This window comes from Alexandromys fortis, unplaced genomic scaffold, assembly GCF_014885135.2.
Source record: "Alexandromys fortis isolate MF-2015 unplaced genomic scaffold, M_Fortis_MF-2015_v1.1 scaffold_91, whole genome shotgun sequence".
Taxonomy (NCBI): domain Eukaryota; kingdom Metazoa; phylum Chordata; class Mammalia; order Rodentia; family Cricetidae; genus Alexandromys; species Alexandromys fortis.
This window is the reverse complement of record NW_026067968.1, coordinates 5,483,910-5,503,265: the sequence shown is the minus strand read 5'-3', so window position 1 is coordinate 5,503,265 and position 19,356 is coordinate 5,483,910. Positions and strand designations below refer to the sequence as shown.

At 44.0% G+C, this 19,356-nt stretch overlaps 1 protein-coding gene across 9 annotated transcripts in view; it reads right to left on the bottom strand.

Moving 5' to 3' along the window:
• Positions 1-19,356, bottom strand: part of Ppp2r5c (protein phosphatase 2 regulatory subunit B'gamma) — a 131,615-nt gene that overhangs the window by 36,106 nt on the left and 76,153 nt on the right. For all 9 annotated transcript variants that reach the window (XM_050154647.1, XM_050154648.1, XM_050154649.1 and 6 more), the window contains 2 exons: positions 16,602-16,801; positions 586-696 (listed from right to left, as the gene is read on the bottom strand). In XM_050154647.1, coding sequence (XP_050010604.1) covers positions 586-696; positions 16,602-16,801 — 311 coding nt within the window. The remainder of the gene's footprint in view (positions 1-585; positions 697-16,601; positions 16,802-19,356) is intronic.

Genomic DNA, 19,356 nt, shown 5'->3' with positions numbered 1-19,356 from the left:
AGCCTGTAGAGCATTTTCTTAATTAGTGATTGATGAGGAAGAGCCCAGCCCATTATGGATGGTGCCACCTCTGGGTTGGTAGTTCTGGGTGCTATAAGAAAGCAGGCTGAGCAAGCCATGATGAGCAAACCATTAAGAAGCTCCCCTCCATGGCTTCTGCATTAGCTCCTGCCTCCAAGTTCCTGCCCTGCTTTGGGTTCCTGTCCTGATGTCCTTTGATGGTGAACAGTGATGTGGAAGCCTAAGCCAAATAAATCCTTTCCTTTCCAAGTTGCTTTAGTCACGGTATTTCATCACAGCAGCTCTAACTAGGACAAACCCCAAATTCAGTATTATTAGAAATGCTAGAATTCATCACTGAGGACAGAGAAGTAAGTCTGTAGCTTGTGCAATGGGCTTTCATAAAATCAATCAATCAATCAATCAATCAGTCAACCAATCAATCTCTTTTCTCCCACCTCTCTGCTCTGCTAAAAAGAGATTCCTTTAGGTCAGAATCCTGTTGGTCAACAGTTAAAAAGAGGCCCTGGGCCACTACCCACATGGCATACACCATTCTCTCAGGGCTGGTGCCAAGTCCAGTACCTGCAGATGAGGCCAGGCTGCTTCTAACGTTGGTTCATCTTCTTCTGGGTCGAATTCTGCTCCCGTAGGATTGGAGGAAGGTGGCAAGGTTCGAAACATGTTAACTGCAAACTAAAACCCACATATTCCATGATCACAACCAGGTTGAGTATTATCAAGAAACATTCCAAGAAACACTAAATAATCCTAGCGATAGATGCTTCCCATTCTAAGCTGTTCTTTTTTCTTAAAATTCAGAAGAGGTGTGGGTCTCCAGAGAAGACAGGGTCAAACCTGCAGCTTCAAGTAGAGCTTTCTGGGCACGGAATCAGCAAACTAACTGCTACAGTCACTGTGTCTCTTACCTGTCAAACTGTCAAAGACAGCTGACCCCAACCGATGCTAAGAGGTTAGCGCTGACTTAGGAGACTGTTACATCCAGTAAGTCGGCAAGCAAAAAGCCAGAAAAGGACACGATGACGAAGACCACAGAAAAGACTAAAGAAACAAGAACAATGAGAAAACAGCAAAGACTACATTGCACAGGGTCGGGCCCATAACAACCATAGGAACACAAGACAGATAAGTGACTTCTGGGGCAGCTGGAGATCACTTCTGTGACAGGATTGCTCACTAGCACAGGGAAGAGCTGATGGAGCAGAGTGTGTAGAGGAGCCGGCTGGCTAAGCAGAGCCCTTGGTCTGTCTGGACCTGCACAAAACACTTGGTTGGCCAGTGATAGAACAGCAAAGCCTAGTTTTTCTAAGTAATTGACTTGTAAGGTTTTTTTTTTTTTTCAATAAGCAATGGGTTTAAATATGACCTATTGTCTTACAACAACTATGAACCCCCCAAATGCCAGTCATAGTCCTGGGATCTGGTAACTGGCTTATATGTGACCAAATAATCCTTGTCCCATCAGGAGGTAAGAGGCTGGGAGATCTCTGTGAGTTCAGGGCCAGCCTGGTCTACAAAGCAGTTCCAAGGCAGCCAGAGATGTTACACAGAGAAAACCTGTCTCACGGGAATAAAAAAAGTCCTTGTCCTAGATGATCAAAACCACAGATCCAAATACAAATGCCAGCTCTAGGACACCTCCTGGGAGGCTGGCGAGCCATGCAGTTCAGAGGCCTATGACATCACGCACATGAGTATTTGATACTTCCCTGTTCTTCCGTCTTTTCTTTGTAAAGATCTCTTTTCATCTTATGTGTTTGAATATCTCGCCTGCATGTCTGTTATGTGTACTGTGTGCATGCCTGGTGCCTGTGGAGGTTGGAAGAAGGTGCAGGATGCTCTAAAACTGAAGTTACAGATGGTTTCAAGTCATTATGTGGTAGCTGGGAACTGGATTCAGATCCTCTGCAAGAACAGCCAGTGCTTCTAACAACTGAGCAATCTCTCAACTCTCTCTCTCCTCTCCTCTCCTCTCCTCTCCTCTCCTCTCCTCTCCTCTCCTCTCCTCTCCTCTCCTCTCCTCTCCCTCTCCCTCTCCCTCTCCCTCTCCCTCTCCTTCTCCCTCTCTCTCTCTCTGGATAAGAAAGGGTTTCACTGTGTATTCCAGGCTGGACTGGAACTCAAGATGTAGCTCGGGATAGCTTCAAGATTGAAATCCTTCTGGCTTGGCCTCCTAAGAGTCGGGATTATAGGAATATATCACCACCAGCAGCTACTTCTTTCTTCACTGTCACTATACCTATCCTGCAACTTGTGGATTTCGTATTATGTTACCAGCAATAAAAGTGAGGAGTGCAACTTCTATGAAGAATGACACGAAGGAAAAGAGGCAGTAAAGGAATGCAAGGAAGAAAAGATGGCTGGAAACTCAGAAACAATGTAAACTGTGAGAGGAGGAAAAGTCTAGATGTCAACTCCAGTGCCCATACGGAGTGTGAATGCTGATTTCTGTCTTCGGGGATTTGGAGATCCAGGGAACGTGCACAGGGCACAGTGAGACCTCCAACAATGAATGATAAGAAGAGAGACAAGCAGACGCATGGGACGTTTCTCAGCAGATGGGGACCAGGACAGGTAGAGCTTTCTGAGGTAACATACTTTGAAGCTCCAGGATGAGATAAGAAGATGGGATGAGCCTAGTCACACACAGCTTGGGCAGGCCACCAGCTCCTCCCAGGGCCTGCCCAACAGTGACAGACTGACCCTGGCCTCCCCGACTGTGAATGTGTTGGGAGAAGAAAGTTAAAAATTGAGTCCTTTGCCTGAACTGTCACTTCTCCTCAGGTGGAGACGAGCTAAGGGGCCTTCAGAAATGGAGATAGGCACTTTGCTCTCGGGTAGGTACAAGCCGCAGGCTCTAGCAGGTGGCAGCTCAGGAGCAGAGTCAGCTGGGGCATCCAGAGGAAGATCCTGGTGATGCTGAACTCTGTCCCACAGGCTGAGCACACCACATAGAGAGGAACAACACACTGGTGGAGGCTAGAGGTAGTGATGGAGCAAACAAGCAACTGTTCACTGCTCAGAGCGAGTGAGAGGGCCCCATGGTACATCATTCACAGGTGAACCCCAGGAAAAGGTACAGATGCGAACCCAGATGAGAGCTTCGAGTTCGCTCACATTCTACAACTAAAGATGACACAAGTTATGTAACCTGTTCCAGCAGTATTTAGGAGCGGTGTGATGTCATGGGCCATAAGAAGGAAAAGGCAGCTTCTATCGTCGTTGCGATCCTGCATAAGGAAACCTGGAACCCCCAGCCACTTTCTTACTGCACCATGATACACTGACAATGCTCCTCCTCAGAAAAGGTCAGTGAAACGCTAATGCATAGTGGGGGAAAGGGGCAGAGGCAAACATACAATGTGACACCCCAAATTATACTTGGGTTTCTAATCTGGTAGCATTTTTTAATATAAAAATGTCAGGAGCTAAATTTGTGAAAGGACACAGGTTGAGAAGGGCAGTGGTACTGATGTCACCTCCATGCTATTGGGACCCATGGTGTTCTGATCAATGGAACCAGGGCAGAGAGGTTCCAGCAACACCATCTATGACAGGGATGGATGGCAAGAAGCCTGAGGTACTATGTAGAGTCTGCCAACTTGTCATGATCTTGTAAATGGAATGTATATATTCAGACATATGGAGACATGGACAGATGACAGGGCTGGGTCACATGTGGGAGGGCAGCACAACACTGTGAACAGCCCTTCTCTGTGGTCTTATGTAGAATCAAAACAGTAATGGACACTCTGCCTAGGCCTCAGTTGTGCCATCTCTGAAAAGGGCAAACTCTCTTCACACCAGGCTGCTCTGAGGGCCACGCAGTGTCCACAGAAGCATCCTGGAAGTTGTAACTCTTTAGCACGTCCCAAATGTTTTTCCTGCAGACATGAAGAGCAGGCTTGCAAGGGTACATGTTTGTGTATGTGGTCCACAAAGCTCCACCCATGCCACGACGTTAACTAACTGCAATACCAGAGAGGACGTAACACTCCCATTTTCCTTAAGTCAGCCCTGTAGATCTTTCTCAGATTGTTTTATTGTTTGATTTAAATATAAGTCAAAACAGCCTGCGAAATAATTTTAAAAGAGTCTTTTGTTTTGTTTTTCAAGACAGGGTTTCTCTGTGTAGCCCTGGCTGTCCTGAAACTTGCTTTGTAGACCAGACTGGCCTCAAACTCACAGAGATCCGCCTGTCTCTGCTTCCTGAGTGCTGGGATAATAGGTAAGTGCTAGGCTGATATGTTTCATCCTCCTATCCCAGACTCTGCAGCACTATATAATACTCCAAGAGAGCGAGGCACTTTGTTTTGCTTGACTCAATCTCACCTCCTTCTCCACAACCAGAGCAACCTTCGAACAATGTAATTTCCCTCCAAGTAGATGCCTATAAACGGTATTTAAAAATTTACACTTAAAATTCTTACATTTGAATAGCTTTTCATTTTTACAATCTACTCAAATGCAGATGAATGTCTCTTATCTGAAATGCTTCATATCAGAGTTGCATGTATTTGTCTTCCAAACGGCTGTGGGATAATGCTCTTGTACACTGTAAAGATTTGTCACTTGTATTGGCTTAATAAAATGCTGATTGGCCAGTAGCCTGGAAGAAAGTTTAGATGGGGCAACTAGACTAAGAGGATTCTGGGAAGAGGAAGGCAGAGATGCAGTCAACGTTCAGATGTGATGAGAATGTCTTACTAAGAAAAGGTACCAAGCCACGTGACTAAACAGAAACAAAAATTATGGGTTAATTTAAGTTGTAAGAGTCAGTTAATAAAAAGCCTGAGCTAACAGGCCAAATAGTTTATAATTAATAAAAGCGGACTGGGTGATACAGAAACTTCTGTCTTAAACTGTAGAGCTTTTTTTTTTTTTTGATGTGTGTATGTATATGTATACACATGAGCTATTCTGGGTGGAATACAGGTATAAAAACAAAATTTATGCTTAACATGTACATTAAACATATAACAAAGTCAAAGTGGTGTGCACCTTTAATTCCAGCACTCAGGAGACAGAGGCAGATGAATCTCTGTGAGTTCGAGGCCAGCCTGGTCTACAGAGTAAGTTCCAGGACAGGCTCCAAAGCTACACAGAGAAAGCATATTTCAAAAAAAAAAAATCACAAAAAAGCAAAAACAAAACAAAACAACCAAAAACCAACAACCATATAACTTGGAGGTAAGTTTAAAAAATATTTTCCCCATTAATGTACTTAATTTACACATTTATACAACATTTTTAGTGGGTTGGGGTCAAGTGTAAAAATATCCATTGAGGTATTATGTTGGTGCTCAAAAATTTAGCATTTGGTGCATTTTTGAGTTGGTATTTTCAGCTTGCAGATGTTTATTCTGCATGCTCTATTTTTTTAAAAGTAAGATTTATTTGTTTTACGTGTACGTGTAAGTGCCTGAATGTATATGAACTGTACACCAGTATACCCTGTGCCTGTGGAAGTCAGAGAGGGCATTGGTTCTCCTAGATCTGTAGCTTCAGACAGTTGTGAGCCTCCTGGTGGTGCTGGAACTGAACCTGGGTCCCCTGCATGTTCTAAAGCAATGATTGAACATATCAGGGAAATAAAAATTTACACAATCTTTATGGAGTATTAAATAAAGGGAATGTAGTTGCAGAATTCTAACAGTTGTTTTTGTTTTGAAGATAGGGATTCTCTGTGTAACAGTTCTGGCTGTCCTGGAACTCACTCTGTAGACCATGCTGGCCTCGAACTCATAGAGATCCTACTGCTTTTGCCTACTGAGTGCAGGGACTAAAGGTGTGCACAACCACTGCTGTTTTATGGCTAGTGTACAACTAAATGTGCAACACAATCTTACTTCTGATAAGCATGAAACAGGATATTCACTTTAGTGTATGGGTTTAACATTTTTTAGTTTAAGAGTAGAACTACATATATAACAAGTAATTCTTAAGTCAGTTCAATTAGTATAAGTTTAAAAATAATGGTGGAAGAGCTGGAGCTGGGGCTCAGTTGGCAGAGTACTTGGCTGGAGTGCACAAAGGCCTGGGTTCCATCCCTAGCATATCATACAGCAGAGCATGGGAGCACATGCTTTGTAATCCTAGCACATGGGAGGTGGAAGCAAGTGTGTCATAAATCCAGGGCTGTTCTTGGTTATGTAGCCAGCCTGAGCTACAAGAGACCCTGTTTCAAACAAAACAAAGCAAGTGTTCGCTGAGTATGTAACTGCTTGGCAGAGGACAGTCATCATGCACAGGCCCTAGATTCCGTTCCCAGTCCCACAAGAAAGCAAAGTGGATCAAGAAACATATCCTAAGTATTTACCATGAGCCAAAGGTTAGTTGTAAGTAGATGTTATATTCCCAAATGTTTAATGCTCACAAATTTCAACACACAAAAAAGCTGAAAGTGTGGTCCAGTGAGTGGTTACACCTGCATTCTACCACCAGCATTCTAACACGTTTGCTTTGTCTAGCAGATGTTTTCATTGGGATAAGATCTGAGGGGGTATAGGAAGGCTTCAGAATATCCCAGTCAGTGCACTCCACCTCCCACATGATGTAAGGAAGTGAGAAGACTGTTGAGAGCTTGGACTCCCACTCCCCAGTCCTTGCCATGCCATCCCTATATGCCAGCTGATGCACAAAGACAGAGAACCAACACTCTATGCAACTGTCTTTAATCCTGCATCCTTGTGCTCCCTGAGGATACAGCTAACTGTCATAAGGGATGAGTTTTACTCTACTGTCCCAAAGACTAAACATACTAGGTAAAAATATATGAAAGTACATTCTTCTGATCGTAGCAGATGAGGGGAGCCCTGTAACTGCCACCAGGTACTGCCAGGCTGCAGAGTCCAGAAAAGAATCCAGGAAGAGCTCAGCAGTTAGGGCAGTGGAGGGACAGAGAAGGGAGGTGCATAGTTCTGCAACAAGAAGGTTCCATCATCGATTAGCACAATATCACAAAGCAATACGATGTGAGAAAACCATCAGAGGCTATGAAAACACACAAGAGGATTAGAGATGGTACAGTACAGTTGGCCCTTTACCTGTGGGCTCCACATCCCTGGATTCAGTCAACCAAGGCTCAAAAATATTTGACAATAAAATACTGTCTCTGCTGCACATGTAGGTTTCTTTTTAAAGCCATGATCTAAACAATACAGTATAACAATTTATTACACAGCATTTGCACTGTAGGAGATTTAAGTATTTGGAGATGACTTAAAAATAAGAGGTACTAAAAATGGCTAGGAAGACATGGTTATGCCCCTCATATAAAGCACTTGAGCATCCTCAGATATGCAAATCCCCTTGAATTATTGAGAGCTGACTTTACTAAGGGAGGCTGGGAGATTGGCTGCTTCAACCAAGCAGATCAGGAAAATGCACAACCCATGGAGCCTTGAACATCAAAAGGGCCTTGCCTTGGTAATGGAAAGTTGCTATCCCTGGGCTAGTATGGCTCAGGTGCTTCCTAATGCATCTTAAAAACAAGTACCAAAAGGATGCAACTACATCCATATGACCTAATTGCATCTCCAAGTATGCCTCAAAAACATTAAAAGGAAAATCCTAACTGTACAGGCCTCAATGGGACAAAATCCACAGTTGCACATAGCTAAAGATGACCAGACAGGTAGAAAAGCAGGGGAATGTGGTTTACAGAGAAAGAACAGGCTGTTTATCTGAATGGACCTGACTGATGTATCAGCAAACAGTGGTGCTGAGGATGCATTGTGTCCAAAAGCTGAGGTATAGACAAGATACAAATCCACCAGAGATGGTGATCACAGTGGAGAGACGAGAACTCCAGGGTGGAATTAACAGATGAGAGACCACAGGAGAGACTGGGAGCCTGAAGACAGAAATGAGCAGGAAGCCTGGGAACAGCAGAGAGCAAAGAAACAGCACCAGTGGACTCAGGACAGCTCCAAGAGTCCTAATGTGACACTGGGATCCAACAGATGGCAGTGTCTGAGAACAGACACAGCACAGTGGAGTCCAGAAACAGACTAATATGGTTAGCGGATATAGAAGGGTCAAAGCTGTTCTATGGAGACTGGCAGCTTCTTTATGAATAGTTCAATGTCCATATGCTGAAAGAGCCTGCAGTCAAACAGACCACAGACTGGAAACCTGAAACAAAAACCATGAGGAAAACCTTTCTGAGTTCCTCCACCATGACACCACATTATTACCAATTAATGAGTCAGAACTGACTGCATCTGAATGAGGAACAGAGTTCTTGGGTGCAAACACGTGCAGGCCCCAGAGTCCATCAACGTGCACCACGCTTATGAACACCTGTGTGCAAAGCTCTATAAACACAGCAGCTTTGCTGGGCGGTGGCGCACGCCTTTAATCCCAGCACTCAGGAGGCAGAGGCAGGCGGATCTCTGTGAGTGCGAGGCCAGCCTGGTCTACAAGAGCTGGTTCCAGGACAGGAACCAAAAGCTACAGAGAAACCCTGTCTCGAAAAATCAAANAAAAAAAAAAAAAAAAAAAAAAAAAAAAAAAAAAAAAAAAAAAACAACCCACAGCAGCTTTATCGTGGTCAAAGCTGAAGCACTCCAGCAGCAGCATCAGCTGGGGCGGGGCAAGCACTTGCATAGTGAACAGCAAGCAGGCATAGGGAATTAGGAACTCAACAACAAGATGAATCTCAAATACTTGATTAGCAACAGAAATCAGACCCCAGTGGTCACATCAGGATGGGCCCCCTTCCCTGACATTCTGGAAAAGACCATGGCACACAGGTATGTAGAGAGATTAGAGACTATCCCACAGTTTTAGAAACTAGGCCAGAAGCTTCTGTAATGTTCCCATCTTACCCCTCACCCCCGCCCGATCCCAGTCCTTTTAATCTCTTCTCTGTGCTCCCAGAGCAAAAGAAACACCCAACAACTCTGATGGCCTGAGGGGGGTTTGCTACGAAGACCAGACATGCTTAAAACTTGCTGCTGTTTATCTTCCTGTTTGTGCCTCCTGAGCACTGGGATTGTAGGGGGCCATCATGCTATTACCTAACAACTCCGGAGCTTAAACTCTACAGAGATGTCACCCACAATCAATTAACTATGCACATCTGACCCCCTGGACATGTTCTTCACAGAGTACCTGTGAGCCCACATGTGACAGATAATGAACTCATCCCCAAAGGTTCCTCAACAGTCTTCTCAAAATAAAACAAAACAAAACACGAATGAATTATTTGGAATAGGGGAAGGGTAAAGTGAAGGAAAAGCTTGAGTTTTTTTTTTTTTAATTTGCTTCATTTGTTATAAAACAACCATGTATTTCTTTTACTATTTAAAACCATCAAACAAGGAAAATTTTCAAAATTATAAGAGCAGATCTCTAAAAATGCTGACAGTTTCAAAGTTAGCTGGCCACTGTCATTCAGTCTTCTTTAACCCACATTACTCTAAGGCTGGTAAAGTAAAAGCTATGAAGTAAAAAGGGGCCACATGATTTAACGCTCACATGAAGTGGGTTTTAAACTATCCTGGGAACTTCACTGGAGACTATCCTTTTCTTCCCAGTTCTAAATGCTTTCCTTTACTGCTGCAGACTCATCACCCTTAGTGCTCCTTTCCACCCTGAAACAGCAGAGAAGGGTGTCCAAATCAGCCCTCAAGTGGCACACAAGGTGAGTGTCCTGGGACGTGCGTACAAAACACCACAGCTTTGTGCCAGTATATCCTGAGGAAACCCTGTAAGCCGATGTGCAATCAAGTGTGCAACAATGACGAAACTAGCGGGCCAGCTCTAAGATAATAGGATGAAAATTTCCTGAAAACCAACAGGAATCCCACATAGGCAGTACCGCCATCAGGCTACACAGATGATTGCTTTTAGCTTTTTCTTTTTAATTTGTGGATTTTTGATGATAATAAATGTGGTACATAATCATTATTAGAATGTTTTAAAATCGTCAAAATATATAGCAAACGGGAATTTCCAAGGTCACATTCTCCAAAGACAGTATTGCTAACAGCTGGGACTGTACCCCTCTAGATTTATTTTTAGAGCCTATTTAAATAACTCAGCCTCTGGTATGAGTGACACTTTTCTGTTTATTTCGTGACTCACTTTCTCTATGCTATTTTGATTTCACCCTTATGAATTTACTTCTGTGTCACACACATAAAATGACACTTTACACCACGTGTTTTTAATATCCCACTCACCACTTAACCTAATCTGACTGATTCTCTGAATAGTGTCGCAGCTTAATAGTCTAAATAGAAATAGGCACCAGAAAAGTTGGGCCGTGATAGGCCAGTTTGGGAATGCTTGCCTGGCATTGTATGAGGCTTTGTATGAGTACCAATCCCCAGTACTGTTAAAAAACAAAAAAAACCACTCACACTAAACCAAATCCCTAAAGTCACAAAAATTAACCCCATTTCAGGGTATCAAAGTCTGGGGATGACAATTAGAAGTAAGAGAATGTTGGCTCAGTGATTTAAGAGCACTTGTTCTTTCAAAGGACCCGGGTTCCCAGCATCCACATGGAGACTCACCATGTGTGTGGTGCACAGATATACATGCAGACAAAGCATGATTTTTTTAAAACGTGCTTCATAACAAGGGATGAGGAGGAAATTCATTATCTATCACATGTAGTCTCACAGGCACACTGTGAGGAATGTGTCTACAAAAAAATATTTGTGAATAAAATAAATATAAAACCTAGACTAGCTCAAAGAGAGGAAGACATGTTTCAGTGTCACCTGGAAAGTGCTCTGTAAAGCCCTGGAAAGATGGTTACTTTCTGGTCCCTTCAGAGGCCAGAGTAGAGCTGACAACTTGATTGCAGTGACTATCCATCTTTCTCACACTTCCCCTGTCATCATGTAGCACAAGACTGTGAGCTTTCTGTATGTGGAAGTCAGAGGCCAACCTGGGTGTCATTCCTCAGATGCTGTACAATCTTTTGGCTGTTGTTTAAAGACAGAGTCTGTCACTGGCCTGGTCACCACCTCCCCAGTTTTGCTATTCCAAGCATGCTCTACCATGTCCAGGTTTTATTTTATTTTATTTTATTTTATTTTATTTATTTATCTATTTTTACATGGGTTGTGGAAACTGAACTCAGGTTCTGCTTGCAAGACAAGCACTTTACTGAGTTTTTTCCCTCTGCAGTAACTTGCACTTATGAGAATTAAGCTATCAGCCTAAAGCAACACCATTAGTGGGTGAAAGCAACACACATGAGCAAGTTCCTCCCCAACTTCATCATGCTGTTTGGTGGATCATGATCATTGGACCTACTCCTTGGTTATGGTTATGGATCAAAGGCAAGCAGGAGACGTGGGCATCAGGCTAGTTGTCTGAGGGCTAGCCTTTCCTTCGAGATTACAAGAGCCATCACCATCACGTGGCTGTGACCCATGCTTGAGCCCAGAAAAGCCAGGGAGTTTCTGTTAAAAATGTAGCAGGTGTATCTAATCTATGAGCAACCTGGATGGCAGATGAACACAGAGTGCTGCACGGCATCCCCAGGGGTCTGCTTCTGCAGGATCCGGGGGTACCTGGGAACCTGGACCTCTGACAAGCTTCCAAAGGGTATGGGAGACGTGGCTTCTGATGACAGCTACTTTGTAAGGTATGAGCTATCTTTAACTTTGTTGGAATCAGAATCTTGCTAAGCTCCTAAAGATGACCATGGATCCCAAAGAGCATTTTATCATTTTATCTACTTGGGTCTGCTACTTATTTCTCGTAAGCATCTCATATTTATGAGAAATAAGTAGTTCTTCCCCAAACCTAAAGGATCTGGCCAGAGGAGTGGCACTCTTCTATATTTTCAAGGCTGTTCTTGGTTGTCAACTTGACTACATCTGGAATTAACTAGAACTCAAGTGCCTAGGTACACTAAAAAGGGGGATTTTTCTTAATTAAATAATTTGAAATGGGAAGACCCACTTTAAATATGGATCTTTTGAGGTGGGAAGATCCCCCTTTAATCTGGGCCACACCGTCTGCAGGCAGCCTAAGTAAAGGACATGGAAGAAGGAAGCTTGCTCTCCTTGCCTGCTTGCCCTTACTGTCCTTGGTAAGTCTATTCCTCCACTGGCATTGCAGTCTACTTCTTCAGGATTCTGACATATACTGAAGACCAGTTGAGAAAGTCTCATAAACTAAACAGCCACTAGATTCTTGGACCTTTCATTGCTAGAAGACCTAGTTGGACTAGTTGGATCACAGCCTATAGTCCCCTTCTATGTATATACACGTTCATTCTACCAGTTCTGTGCCTCTAGAGAACCCTGACTAATACACTAGGTGTGGCTATACAGAAAACAGCTGGGCCATCCTGTCTCACCCACGTACGTACTGAGAGGGAGGAACATTCCACAGACAAGTAAATGGATTTCTTTGGTACTGCAACAAGACTGTGATTTACTACATGTGACATGCTATGAGGACAGACACCTCATCAGGGGATGATCTGCCCCTACTTCCAGTCAAACCCAGGTGGGCTACATATTTTAAAAAAAAAGAAAAGAAAAGAAAAATGCCTGCTAAATATTCAAGTCTGAATCATGGGTTTTTGTCCGTAATTTTCAGGTAAAAACAGTTTCTATGCAAATAGTGGCAAATTTTGTTCCACTCCACTGCACACCTTCTCTGAAAGCATAGGTTCAAGGCCCCTGTGCATCATGCAAACACTACAGCCATCTTCCATAGTTCATCAGACAGCATAAAAAGATCGTGATGTAATGACATTACACCATTACATTATATTCACTGTTTCAACCAGACCTGGAGGTTTATGTTCCTTACTGTGAATGTGTGGGTACGATGAACGCAGTATTCAACAGGGCCACTGGCTGGCTTCTTGCTGTCAGATGTTGTACCCACTATTGCCCCTACATCATCAGCACAGTGGAAGAGCCAAAGTCTTGGTGTTACTATGGAAATGTCTGACTTTACAGAGGTTCTGAAAGGTCTTGGGAACCAGGAACCTGTGAAGCATGGATCAGGATAAAGCTGGAAGCCTTGGAAATTGTATGCAAAAACTGGGGCATAGCTCAATTCTTCTTCAGATTTTAAAGGGTTCCAACTCCTCATACACTGCAGATGACACGGTATCAACTTTATTACTTTTGAGCATCTTAAATACACCACAACTTAGTTTTGCCACCTGCATTTTGACTGTTAGAAAATATTCATGCCTAAAAAACAGATTAACCAGATAATTTAACTGGAAATACATATGGCTAGTTATGTTTAAAGTCTGAAATGAGGGCACAATGGAGCTTTGCAATGCATGCCTAAGAACCAGGAGGCCGAGTGTCCTTTCTGTATCCCACTGCCCCACCCCATCTGTGGCTTGGAACTTAAAAGTTCTTTAGTCTGCAAAGGGAAAGGGTCACACTAGCTGTCTGTGAAGGTCTGGTTTGTAGTGAACCAACACCTTCGGTATATGAAAACACACAGCCACACGAAAAGATGTTAGACAAATGCAAATAAAAATCAAAGTGAGTTGCCAGGTCCCACTCACAAGGACATTTGAAACAAACAGGCAACAAAGTACTGGAGATGTGAAGAAACTCACACCCAGGACTGCAGCTGGGAGTGTGAACTAGTGTAGCCATTCAAAAAACAGCCTGGCATTTTTCCAAACTGTGAGCCATAGAGCACTGCACTGCTAGGTACACGCCCAAGAGATACAGGTTTGCACCAGTGCTGCTTCGTAGCAGCTTATAGACAAAGGCTCAAGCCCAAGTTGGCAGGGTGATGCATGTCTGCAATCCCAGACGCAGGATGATCTCCGTGAGTTCCAGGCCAGCCTGGTCCACATACAGAATTCCAGGTCTGTTGTAGAATATTTGTACACTGTGAAGATGTGTCCTTGCCAAGGTGCTTTTTGATTGGTTTAATAAAGAGCTGAATGGCCAATAGCTGGGCAGGAGAGGATAGATGGGATTTTGGGGGCAAGAGAGTTAGAGAGGAGGAATCTAGAGTAGCAAATTTCACCATCACACTCAGAGCAAGTTGGAAGTGTGGTACTGAGGAGAGGTAACTGGGCCACCAGAAGGTGGATTTAAAAAGATGGGTTAAGTTATAGGAGCTAGTAGGACAAGCCTAAGCTAAGGGCAAAGCTTTCATAATTTAAAAGTCTTCGTGCCATTATTTGGTGGCTGGCAATCCAAGACAGTCCCATAAGAAAGCTTGCTACACAGGTCAGCTAGCATTACATAGTGGGACCTTGTCTCAAAACAGAAGGCCAGATATAACCCTAATGCCCACCAGCTCATAAATAAATGGGCAGAGGTGGCTCAGTGGTCAAGAGCACACTGGCTGCTCTTTCAGAGGACTGAGGTTTTATACCCAGCACCCACATGGCAGCTAACAATCAATCATTTGTCATTGTAGTCCCAGAGGATGTGACATCTTCTTCTGGCCTTTGAGGATACTGCACACATATGGCACACAGACATATAAGCAGGTAAAACACCCATATACATAAAATAAAAATAAAATGAGTGTATCTACATAACAGAATATTATGACAAAATTATTTGTCTAAAAAAGGGAATAAAATACAAGCATAAACTATGACATGGATTAGACTCTACCACACTCTGGAAATGCCTGTCATGAAAGACATGTTGTATTGGTCCACTTCATGAAATGTCCTGGACAGTCAATCTACAGAGACAGAGAGCAGGTCAAAGGTCACTCAGTTCAGGCAGTGGTGAAGGAGCAGGACAAGATTTACTTTGGGGGGAAATGTTGTACTACTAAAAAACTCAAATTCCCCAGGTAGTGGGAGAGCTATAAAATAAATAATATCTTTACAACTATTAAGCCATACAGTACTCCAGTCAAACAGGCCATATCTGTACAGCTACACTGTTGTGAACTCTTTAAAAGTTAGTGGAAATTAATCTCTAAAAACACTAGGATCAAAATCTATACATACTACAAAAAGAAGAAACAGAGCAACAGGTAGCAGTTAAGCATAGGCAAAGCGTTGTGTGCGTGGCCACCGGCTGAGGCAGAGGGCTGCAGAGCTTCTCATCGGAATGGACCCAGAGCAGGACTTGCCGGGAAGGAGGCCTTGGCTGCCTAAATTCCGTATGTTCTCTCTGTCTCAGAGTATCACACACTACAGCGACATCCACCCCACCACACTCTTTCTTCACTGCACTTTTTTACCACTACTGTCTGTAAGTTTGGGTTTGAAATGTCCCCCAGCTTATGGCATTGTTTGGGGAGAGGTGGAACCTCTGAAGTGGGAGGTGTGGCCGGTCAAAATGAGTCACTGGGAGTCCGACTTTGAGGGCACAGGGTGGCTGGAGCTTTCTTGACTTCTTGATTCATCAAGATGAACACAAGTCATACCATGGACAGACTGCCACTACCATGACCTTTCCCACAGTCAGGCAATTTGCCATAGTGATGAGACAGAGAGTAACTAATATACCATCAGTCCATACAAATACAGCAACAAATAAAGCAACACTTCAATCTCTCTCTGTTCCATTCTGCCCAGAAAGCACCAGACACAGGAGGCCAGGGAAAGCACACACAGGTATCTGCCAGTCTGAGTAGTCCATGACTCTTCTTCTCTAGATCGTCTTGGCCACATGGGAAAAAAGCAGAAATCACACTCTCAGTCTTGCAACTGACTTTTCGTCAGGACAACATCATCTGAAACGACGCAGTACTGGTTGGCTTATTTCACTCCTGTCTCCCACCTCGGATGAAAGAAAGCTTCAGGAGGGTAGGAAAATGTCCTTTCTCTGTGTCTGGCCCACAGAGGAGATTCAGGACATGTGTGTCAAATTCTTCTCACCTCAAGGGAGGGCATGATATTCAGGAGAGGGAACAAAGTTAAGACAGAAGCAGGAACTCTAGTTAGGGACCCACTACACAGGAGAAGCAATGACCAACCCAAGAAAGCAGACTCCAGAGTGTTGGGCATCCCACGTGCTTCTGGTACTGCCCACTGCTCCAGTGAAACAAACAAGATACCGAGTCAAGCAGTCTGAAACTTGTAGACATTTGACCCAAATGAGGCAGATGCTTCCTTCTTGGATTAAACAGTATAAATTAGGCAATATTGGCTGCCAAGACTTCTTAAAAATAGAAATTTGCTGTGGGATAATACTCTTGTACACTGTAAAGATTTGTCACTCATATTGGACCCAGGATGGAGAATATTTGTAGCTATAGATACTTAATACTGCTCCTTAGGGTTCCAGACTTGAGGCCAGCTTCCACAGTGTGTGAGAGATGGAGTTAAGGAAAGACCAAGATCTCTGCACCCTACCTTGGCATCTGCTTTCTGCTGAGTGCTAGGATTTCCCTGCACACGGATGGGCAAGATGTACTTCTAAAGTACACGAAGATACCAACACTAATGTTACATATGCTTAAAAAAAATCATGCCAAAGGCTTTAGAGATGATGTCACAGCAAACAGAAACCTGCATACAGCAATCTCCCCATCACAGTCCCGGGGCATGCCCAAACCTTCAGGGAAGCGGGAGGATCCCTAAGTGTGGCTGTGTTGGGCTAGGGTCTCAGTTCGGGGTGTGCTGTGTGAGCGCTGTCACTTACCATGTGGACGACCTCTGGGTAAATGGGTTCTGTGATCACATTCCGGTTGTGGGTGATATATTCCACCATCTCACTCAATGCAGCTCGCTTTACTTCCTTCCACTTCAGGTCACTCAGTGGGTCAGAAACAAAGTCAAAGAGGACACAACATTGACGAAGCTTCTGGATGAAAAGCTTCTCTTGATCCGCAGGAGGAACATCTGAAAGGCAAGAAAGACACAAAGCTTCTTAACCCACAGGGCCCAGACACACCCTCGGCCTCCTATTTTGTTAATAGAGGGGCAAGAAACGAGATGGGTGAGGTGAAGAGTGGTTAAATATTCCTTAAACAATGAAAAGGGCTGGTGGTGTGGGCACAGCTGTTTACTGCTGAGGTCACAGGTTTGGGATGACTGAGAGCACCCGTCACAACCAACCCTTCTGAAGGCACTCAGTGACAAACACTTTCTAGTAGCAAAACTCGCATGCCAGACTCTATGCTGGGCAAAACAGGATAAGAACAAGCTGCAGACAGTAAGGCTGGGCCTGGGTGATGCTGCAGAGGGAGGTGTGACAGGTACGGGATTTGGGGAGGCTTTTGGTGGCCCAAAGACCTGCAGTAAGGGTGACCCTTTGGTGTTCTCAAAGCTCCTTCCATTCTTCACTCTGTGTGATAGTGCTCAGGATGATGGAAATATAGTCGCTGCAACTGTAATAGTGACTTACTCAGTGAGCACTTACTTCAAGATACTGACACCTTTCATTTCATTTTTAAGGAGACAACTGAGATAGAAAAACAGGGTCACAGGATCACTGTCAGTCTGGTGGTGGACAATGAAGCTAAACCGAATTCCAACACAGCTCCACATGACAGTCCAGTATTCTGAGTTTAGAAAACTTTATCCACCAGTGTGAGAGTGTGAGGCTGATGGCTCTGGACTGAAGAAGAGGTCACTGGTGGTTATGATGGTGGAACACACACACACACACACACACACACACACACACACACCTCACCTCCACCAGTTAGTACTTCTCTAGTGATTAACAATGGTTCTGTGACACTATTCAAGAGCCAAACAATCCCACAAGTGTGCAGGAGACCACTGCATTTTTATGGAATAAGATGGGCCTGTAATTCATCTGTTTTAGATTATCCATGCATATTAACCCTTTAACAAACTATTCACTTAATACGTTCCATTAAAATGGCCACAAGTCTCTCCAAGGGCCTCTCTTGAGACCACACCTTCCTACATCCAACCAAAGAATCACATGGCCATAGGCTGGTGTAGAGCAGATGAATAAAGGAGAACCCAGTCATCCACCAGTAAACCAGATATTACAGAGACTTCCCAAAACACAAAATCATGTCATTCTTCTCTCTAAAGTTTGTTTAGGAAAATATATCAATTTTCATAAAACTATTAACCTTTTTCAATGTTTATAATAGCTTCATTACTATTTTAAAGATAGGTGCTAGGTATACAGCCACGGTTGGCTTAGAACTTGATGTAGATCAGGCTGGCCTCAAACTTGCAGTGACCCTTCTGCCTCTGCCTCTCAAGTGCTAGTGACACAGGTATGAGCCTGTAATTCATTACATTCTAAAATGATTTATAAAAACATTAAAATTTTTCTTTTTGAGTTTCCCACCCTCTGGTTTAATTTCAAGTGTGGTCATAATAAGAGATGAACTTGTGTAAATTCTTTAGGGGAGTGTGAGACATCCTGGGAGTACCTTCCCATATCTGCCTCCCCCAGCAAGTGTCCCTAAACACATGCTACTCTGCCTTCCCTCTGCTCAGGCCTTTCTAGGAGCTCATCACCCTTCTCTCCACTCCTCTGTACCATTCGCACTGCCGACCTTCTCATCTGGTTCTCTACCAGGCCCTTCCTTACTTCCTAGGTGGATAGGGCAAGGCACGCTGAGCCAGTCGTCCAGCAACTGTATAAGGCAGCTACTCTGCTTAGCACTCCTCACTCCCCATCTGGATGCCATGCCATGGCAGGCGCCTACTGATGACGACTTTTATTTATCTGACTCCTTAACGGCTAACATCAGAGAGAACAGGCATGCAGGCACTGCTACATGAATTCCATAACCTACTTCATACCGTGCAGAGATAAAAAGCGCTGAAGCAGCGTGAGGAGGTGGAGACATAGTGCTGAAGGACACCTGTGAGACCCTGCGAGCCAGCACATCACATCATTACATACAGAGCCCGCTGACCAGCTGCACCCCAATGCTGTCATGAAAAGGGTTTGCTTTCTGAACTATCTTCTTACAAGCCGCGTCAATTCTACACCTTTGTTCGCGCTCCAACTTGCCAGAATGCCTTAAGTGAACTTGCACTTGTCAGAGCTTGTCTATATAGATTCTGCTTGTGGCTCGTTATTTTCTCAGCACTATAGAGAGCAAAGAAGCCCACAGCTAAGCAGGATGGTGGTGGCACATACCTTTAATCTCAGCACTCGGGAGGCAGAGGCAGGCAGATCTTTGACTTTGAGGCAAGCCAGTCTACAGAGTGAGTTCCAGGACAACTAGAGTTACACAGAGAAATCCTGTCTTAGGGAGGAAAAAAAAGGCCACAGTTTATCCCACGAGTTACTTGGTACCCTTATCCAAATCCTACTCATTGCCTAGCTTCTACCCAATGGTCAGTGAGGTCTTTTAAGACCTCCTTCCTGAACAGTTCTTTAAAACCAGCAAGGAGGCTGGTCATGATAGTGTACACTTTTAATCCTGGCAGAGGCAGGTGGATCTCTGAAAATT